The 8645-nt window shown below is 36.0% G+C and overlaps 1 protein-coding gene across 1 annotated transcript; it reads left to right on the top strand.

The window, feature by feature from the left end:
* Positions 1–73: 73 nt before the first annotated feature.
* Positions 74–8148, top strand: LOC131794692 (AP-4 complex subunit beta-1). The gene is made up of 19 exons (XM_059112235.2): positions 74–456; positions 1126–1298; positions 1619–1749; positions 1904–1956; positions 2203–2297; positions 2740–2833; positions 3223–3346; positions 3679–3805; positions 3896–3991; positions 4711–4880; positions 4994–5118; positions 5568–5733; positions 6023–6096; positions 6198–6278; positions 6406–6523; positions 6689–6780; positions 6879–7006; positions 7491–7632; positions 7936–8148. Exons 1-19 carry the CDS (start codon positions 268–270, stop codon positions 8089–8091), a joined length of 2334 nt encoding a protein of 777 aa, XP_058968218.2. The 5' UTR covers positions 74–267; the 3' UTR covers positions 8092–8148.
* Positions 8149–8645: the final 497 nt, after the last annotated feature.

Raw genomic sequence — 8645 nt, 5'->3', positions numbered from 1 at the left:
AGAGACTGGAAACCGAAACACGACTTTATTTTTACTTCATGTAAGACACGTGTACTGTATTTGGTTAGAAAAACGAAGAAGCCAAATTTCTGTGGAAAGTATGGGTGTTTCTTCAGCCTTCTTTTCTGCCAGGGTGGTGAAGTGAGAGATTAAGAGAAAGACTGAAAGTGCAACTAAAACCGTCTTCACATGATGAGAAGGTTGAGAAGGCCTCTTGTATCTTTTGAAAACACTCACTAATACTTGCACTAAAAGCTTGAGGTGATCATGGCGTCAAGCTCAGCGACATTTTTCAGCGAGTCAAACAAGAAAGGTGAAGTAAGCGAATTAAAGAAAAGTTTACAGTCACCAGAAGTGCAAAAAGATGCTGCACGGTATAAGAAAGTTATTCAGAAGGTGATATCATGCATGACTCTGGGAATGGATTTATCCTCTCTCTTCATGGATATGATTAAGGTAACAACAATACTATTGTTTCATTTTTAAAACACAGAGCCCCTGTCTGAGGTAGAGTGGATCTTGAAAACCTAGAATTTCCTTTTTGTTTTTCTTTTCACTGGCTTTGACTTTGAATGTTTTTTCTCAGAAAATACCCATACCTCTGCCACAGAGGCTTACTTCACTTATCTTTTTTGCAAACCAAAAAAAATACCTGCTATGCAGTACACGAACAGCAGTCGGATTATTTTTCTTTTTTTCTGTCTCTTTTTTTCCTTTTCACTATTTTTTATGATTTTGCTCTTACAAACATGAAAGAAGAGGCCACACATGGTATAGTATGGCAGAGGGGCCTGGGTTGAGTAAACCTCTCACATGCTCCACCCCCGAGGAATAACCTGCCCGATGTTTCAATCTGTTCTTGCCTAAAGTTTTTGTTTCCTTTAGGTACCAGGGTTCTCTCTTTTCCTCAAGAGAAAAACTGACAGCTTGCAATCTACCTAGAGAGTATTGCCTTGATATAATAACCAATCCTCTTCAAGACTTGACAAAGATGTGTATATATCAACAGCTAGAGGGTAGAATTATTTATCAGTTCCTCTTTAAAAAAAGATGTAGTAAGTTGAAGGGGTACACTGAAATTCTATTTTGATATCTGAATAAATTGTTTTGTTTTGGTTTCCTCAGGCTGGAGCTACACATGATCTTGTCCAGAAGAAGCTGGTGTATCTGTACATATGTAGTTATGCACAATCTAACCCTGAACTAGCTTTGTTGACCATGAACACCTTGCGGAAAGATTCTCAAGACAGTAGTGCTATGGTCAGAGGTCTTGCTCTGAGAAGCATGTGTTCATTAAGGTTAATAACCAATTGATTTTAGAAGTACTGAGTACTCAGTGTCATGATACAATTTCATGAAATTTTTTACCCCTCTAAACATTAGAGCCAGGTGTTTGTGATCTTGGATTCTGCAGAACCCCTAGTCAGAGTGTATGATTAATTCCTTTCAAATCTGCTCCTGGTTATTGGGCTTGGATGATAAATATAGATTAATGCAAGGACCACAGAGTCCCAGGTGACTGAACGAGGTCCATTGTGGCGAAACCTATCACCTCTCTGACTAATTCCCAGTCTTTAATCTTTTGTGTTGATTTATTTATTGCTGCTGTTTCTTATAGGTTGCCTGATCTTGTGGAGTACATTGTAGATCCTCTTCTGACTGGTCTAGGAGATAAAAGTTCTTATGTACGCCAATGTGCAGTCATGGGATGTGTGAAATTATACCATCTTATTCCTGACTTTGTTGAAGGTATGTAAGAGAAATCTGTTGACCAAGTGTATTAATTGTTCCCTTCTTTTAATGGATATCTTATTAGTACTTTATTAGTAATTCTCCATTAATAATAATGGGGAGAATAATGACAATTTCAACTAGTATTTGTTGATGTATTTCATCAAAATAGATAATGGAATCATAGACAAACTTTGCCAACTATTGACTGACCCAGACCCTCAGGTATGTACATCATGCATATAGTTAATACTCAATAATAATTATTCAAGTCAGGTAGCCAACAGTTTTGATGTGTTGCAATTCCATCTGAAATATACCATCTACTTCAAAATTAACAATCATGAGTATCTTCATAAATTTTGATCATTGTACATGTAATTTTGTGAGTTAAAAACCTCTGAGCAAAATTTGTCCAGCAGGTCAGCATTGATGGGGTAAGATTTTTTTTATGTTTGTTTGTATCTTTAGGTAGTTTGCAATGCTATTTCAGCTTTGGATGAAATCCTTGCTGCTGAAGGTGGAATGCAAGTTAATAAAAAACTTGCTCATTACTTGCTTAAGAGGTAAAAGAATGATCTAATGAGATAGAAATATGTTATGATTTAACATTCATATTGACTGTTAAAGGTGATTTAAAATTTAAAAGGGTTTATTTAGTCAAGCCTTATATAACTATCTTCTACTGACAAATTAAATTCTCCTTGTGTTTGACAAGAAGGGACAAGACAATTTGAAGGAGAATATAACACTCTGTCAGAAGTCACATGAGGCATTTTTTCATGCACCCCTTGATTTATCTTTAGTTAGTTACTGATCTTAAAAATAAGAGGGCTTTTGGAATGGGTTACATTAATTTTACTTATTTACATTGAGGGTGAAATACATTATTACTGGTAGCATGGTAGTTCACAGCCTCTGGAAACATCTGTTATGGATGTTGAGGAATTACTTGTAGTTATGTGTGTCAATGATCTATTAATCATTGTGTTTTATGTTATTGACCAGATTAAAATCCTTCAGTGGATGGGGGCAGAGTTTGGTTGTAGAACTAATGAAGCGTTATAAACTATATGACACAGATGAAATGTTTGAAATAATGGTCAGTAAAAGTGAAAGTATAAATTATTATCTTTCCATTGTTTTGATTACATTTGAGGTACTCTAGATGGCTGTTTTACATCATTTTGTTTAAGGCAAAAAACTGAGAAAATAGGGGTTTTAGTTATGAATTTCCTAGTTGGACAACTGCTTGGTTTTACAGATGGAACCCACTCAATGGAAAGTAAGATCTGAAATTTGTTTCATCTCTTGCAAACAGCGAAACTTGATTTGAACTTTGATTTCAACATGTCCATGGTGTTTGCATCAGGTTTATTTTGTCATTCCTTCATCAACCATACCGCAGTTAGTGATTAATGTAACTGTTAATATACATGTAGGCCTAGGTAAAAGCTTTAAAATCAGTTGTGATTTATTTGAATTTGTTAGAACCTGCTTGATGACCGTCTGAAGCATCCTAACAGTGCTGTGGTGATGGCCTGTATTCAACTTTTTATACATCTGACGAAGGATATGAAAGAGTTAACTGAACATGTGTACAAGAGAATTAAAGGTCTATTCTTTAGTTGGTAAACAAAATAATTAATCATGTATGATTACAGAGTGTTCATCAAATAAAGATATAAAAAAGGGTAGGTCAATAGTGTAGACTAAGAGAAGTTTTTCCACATCTGATCAATGACAAATAGCTGAGCCCACTGAAAATTAGCTGGAGAATTCTGTGCAGTAGCTGGAGAGTCTCAGATTTTGGATGGCTGCAGAAGACTCTTTTTCTGTTTGTGAGTTTTAGCCATTTAGACACAGCTGTGAATGCTCTCAAAAATAATGGGTGAAGGCATCTACCGGGTTAATGCAAAATAATATGTTAAAATTACTCTTTTACAGGTCCCCTTATGGCAATTGTCTCTTCAAGTAATGCCGAGTTGGTGTACGTGTGTCTATGTTGCATTGAACTTCTGCTGACTGAAATTCCAAAATTATTTGATCAAGAATATCGCTCCTTCTTCTCCAGGTAATTCTCAAAGCAAATGCAAGTTGTTAATAATCATGGTATTTCATTATTATTGACAGTGAAATATTTTTTTCTTGGTTTGTTCATTAGGCACACTGATCCATTGTATATTAAAACCAAAAAGCTTGAGATCCTTACTACTATTGCATCTGACTCTAATGTTGAAGAAGTTGTTACTGAGTTAAGGTAAGTGATATGTGCAGAGTTCAAATTATAAGAGCTAAGAGCTGTGTTTTTCCTAGTAAAAAGAAAACTAGGAGCATAGTCAGGAAATTTGAAAGGGAAAATCACAGTCACAAATTTCTGTATACCATTCATTATTCATGCAGCCCATGGCTGGACCTTTGCAAGTGTATTAACCCTTTAACCACTACAGGAGACTAGCATCTATTTTCCTCTTACAATATGACCCCTGAATCACACTTTTAGGTCATGAGAAAAAAGGAAGTGATCACCAGTGTAAGACTCTCTTGACTGTTAAACTAATTCTCCTTGTCAGCACTTTAGGAAATGTAAAGAGAATAGTATGGAGAGTATGCATATTGATGTAAGGGTGTAAAGGGTTAAGTGTTTGAATCTCTGTGCTTTGACAGTGTTTGAACTGTTGTAAAAGATGTGACATGTTCATCATGGTTTTGATGATTAATGAATGATTAATCATATGTCATGTGATTTAGAGACTCACTATCAATTGTAGAGTTGAGCAACACTGTATCAATTAAGGATCAAGAAATTCCAATGAAGACTAGAATTTTAGCAGTTGAAGGGTTTTGATCTTCAATATATAGCCTTGAATCTGCATCTTTGACAGTGAGACCAACAATTGAAGTTTCATATAGTTATCCCTATTTAGTCTACCAATATTTGATTTAATGTAGTTACAAAATTCTCTTAAATCCATACAGTGCTCATGTTCATGATGTAGACATAAACATTTCTAAGAAATCAATCAAAGCTATCGGTGAGATCACCATGTGTCTTCCTGAGGCATCAGAATACTGCATCAGTGTATTACTCACATTCCTCTCCTGGGACATTGAGTACATTACTTCACAGACTCTAGTTGTTATAAGAGGTAAGTGAATCAGTTAACTAAGGGAAGACATTCCTTATCCTTAGCCTTACATGGCATTTACTCAAGGTCTGTGTTACTTTTCAGTCAGAATCATTTGCTTGTATCGTTGACAGACTTGCTGCTGAAGTATGAAAAGTCAGCCATTGCTGTTTTGCCTGAGATAGCAGAATGTCTAGAAGTAGTTCAGGACTCTAAGGGATTATCAGCTATTATTTGGATTTTAGGAGAGTATGGAGAGGTATGATCAGATTTAGAAACAGCTAACTTGATTTTTACATACATTATTTAGAACTTATTTTTGCAAACAGGAGCACAATAGAGGAGAAAAGGAGGAAAGATTCCTACAGGGTTATCCTTTTTAATGCACTTTATTTTGTCTCACTCTGCCACTGCTAGATGGGTTGCTCTTCAGGAACATGGTCTCACCAGTAATTGACATATTTCTTCTTCTTGTCACTCTTCTGCTCAAAAGAGAAATTCTTCAATGGTCACTTTTGGAAGTAAGATAATAAAAGTAGATTTTTTTGGGAAATGGTTGTATGAAGTCATCTTAAATAAAATCTTTCTGTGTGTGCTACTTCTTAATCATAAAAGGTAATTTGGAAAGCAGCCTCAGAAAAATGTGTCAAGAATTATATAGAAGTTGGTTATAAGTTTAATTAGGTGATATGTTGTTCTCATTGGCAGTCAATTCCTGACAGTCCATATATGTTAGAACCTCTGGTGGACAAAATTGAGTCAGAGCAATCTGCTGAGGTGAAGTTACAGCTACTTACTGCGACAATGAAACTGTTTTTCAAGAAACCTCCTGAATGTCAAGACATGCTGGGTCGATTACTAAAGTTCTGTGTAGGTGAGTGTTCCATTCTCTTATCATCTTAAACAAAAGCAAACTAAGGGTCTGTAGCTAAAGGAGTGAGAACTTTGTTCAAAACTTTGTTTTGAAGTCACTGTTAGAGAGAATTGATGATGTCTGTGGGGGTTAACTGGGATGGAATAACATCTGAAATAAAAGCTGTACTCCTTGTTGATTTTATCAACAAAAACTGGGAAAAGCCCTTGCAGTAAGGCCTCTAAGCTATTGTTATTTAGATAAACTGATTCCACATGTCTGTTTTGGTTCAGTACCCTGTTCTTTGCAGATGAGGAAACCCATATGGATGTTCATGACAGAGCTCTGTTATACTACAGACTTCTTAAAACTAATGCAAAAGAGGTAATGGTAACAGCAAGTCAACTATTTATTTCACAAAATCCAAACTCAACTTAAAGTTAATTCAAGTCACTCATTCATTAATTGTGCTGTTCTTTCATTAGGCTGAAAGGGTAGTTTGTGGGTCAGATTCCAAACCAGTCACTTATCCATGGAATATAATTACCAACACCCAAAATTCCAAGGTATAAACTAATATAAATATATATATCACATTAAGTGTACAATTCAACCATTTTCAAGTCTGAATAAAACTGTACCTTAGAGCCACCATATCATACATGTAATTAATACATGTTCCTCTTTTGGTAGGATTCCCTCTTAAAAGAATTCAACACTTTGTCAGTTATATATGGGCAACCATCTGTTCACTTCATCAGCCAAACTATACCTTACATAAAGGGAATTCCATACACAGAGAAGGAACCAGGTATATATGGAGACATTTCTACCAGTATAATTAATTTTATCTTTAAAAAAATTACCTAAAAAATAATAAAAAGTCCAATTAAAGTATGCATTAGATTTGTTATATCATAAATTGAATATTACAGTTGTAGCTTACAAAGCAACATTTTATATTTTCATCCACCAGAAGAGGAAATACACAATTATATGGAAGAAGTAGAAGCAAAAGCACCAGATTTATCTTCTTCTGATCCCCATGTTGTTGTTGGCAATCTGTTGGTAAATCAGGTTTTTTACAACTGTTGAAATGATAATATTGGTTTTTGTTTGCCCTGAAAACAAAGAGCTAAGCCAGGTCTTCTTATGTTGATTTATAGGGAGAAGGTGGTTTAAGTGAACATCATGATGAGGATAAAGAAGAGGAAGTGGAAATACTTGAGTTGAATGATCACCCTGTTTTGACACCAGCTCAGTTTGAGCAAAAATGGAAAACTCTTCCAGAGGGGTAATTCAAATGATTGACACAGTTATAAGAATTAACAAGGGAGGTAGGGGTGGACAATTTAGAAATTGAAGGGGGGGGTGGGGTGACCATTTAAGTTTTTAAGGGGCAAAATAATTCTTGCATCTCCGAAAATCCCCACCCCTTCCCCCAACACTTTTTAACAGTACATACCTTACAACTGTGTGTGTACATGACTTGTATGGAAGCCTTAAACATAGCCAATAGTGTTGACAAAATGGTATACTTTTAAATAAAGAACAGGCTTATATTGGGGTCCTCTCAATTAGAAATGACAAGCACAGCCCTCCTGCAAGTTTGTTTTCAGTTGTAACGGTCAGCTCACCAGTCACTTAAAACCACCCTTATTTATAATTCCTTTTGTTGAAAAGGAAAAGATGTCCAGCAAGCTGCAAATAAATCATGATAAATAAGGGAAATGATAAAATTACAAAATGGAAGGTTTATCATTTGTTTGTACCATCAGTTCCTGTTGGGATGAACCCATGGCTCGTGTTCCATCCACTCCTGAGGAATTTCAGAAACTTTTCTCCAAAAATAAGATTGTCCTGATGGCCAGCAGCCCTCCAGGTCAATCTCTACAGAGATATTTCTTATATGCACAGCAGGTAGGGAAATATTTTAATTATGTACATAACTTGGACTTTACCACTCAAGTACAGTAGCATTTGCCCAGCTTGCTAGGTGAGACTGAAACAGCAAACAGGTTGATTGTTTCATAAATTCACTTATGTTTGCATGATGCATTTGCCCACAATGAAATGTGAGTTCCTTCTTTCTTTTATAACCCCTTGCATTATTTTGCAAGGTAAGAACAACTGTCTTCAAAGGGAGCCCTGTTTGTGGTTCCTTAGTCTATGGGATGGAAGGTTAATTCGAAAGAAAAGTGCTTACTACTTTTCTCTCCTCAGGCTTTGGGACAAAGTTTCTTCCTGGTGGAAGCTGTCATTGATGTAACTAACAAGCAGCTTAATGTTGTTACCAAAGTAGATGATTGGTCATTAGTTCAACAGTTTGATGTGTATCTCAAGACTTGCCTGGCTGGTGAATGGTTGAAAGCCCAATAAGGCTATAGAAATGATGTTGTCAGTGAGAACAACATGATTATTAAAAAAACCTTGGAAGAGCTTTTTAAGTATGGAGTTCTGTGAGGTTTTAAAAAAAATTAGAAATATTATTTTATGGTAACAGGAATAATAATTTAGCAGTGGACATTCCACAAGGTGGCTCATCTTTTCAACTGTTCCCAGGTCAAATATGAATTGGAAATGTCCGTTTTTGTGCAGTAAGGAAACTAGAAGGACCTGCAGAAAAACCCTTGGAGCAAGGAGGAGAATCAACAACAAACTCAGCCCACATGTGATGCCAGGCCTAGGGAATCATACTCAGGCCACGGTGGTGAGAGGCAAGCATTCTCACCACTGCACCATTCCCATTCCCCTGTGCCATCTCTACTTCCCTGCACCATTCCTACTCCCCTGTGCCAACTCTTCTCCCTTCAAGTTCTGGGTCCTTGCTAAGTGCTTAATTTTTTTCTACTTTTCTCCACCCATTATATAAATAAAAGAATGAAATTACCACACACATTGTTGCAGATGTCTCATTTTTTCTCTTGATGGTG

Source organism: Pocillopora verrucosa, chromosome 13 (genome assembly GCF_036669915.1).
Source record: "Pocillopora verrucosa isolate sample1 chromosome 13, ASM3666991v2, whole genome shotgun sequence".
Classification (NCBI taxonomy): domain Eukaryota; kingdom Metazoa; phylum Cnidaria; class Anthozoa; order Scleractinia; family Pocilloporidae; genus Pocillopora; species Pocillopora verrucosa.
The sequence above is the reverse complement of the archived record's forward strand: the minus strand, read 5'-3'. Positions and strand labels throughout refer to the sequence as shown.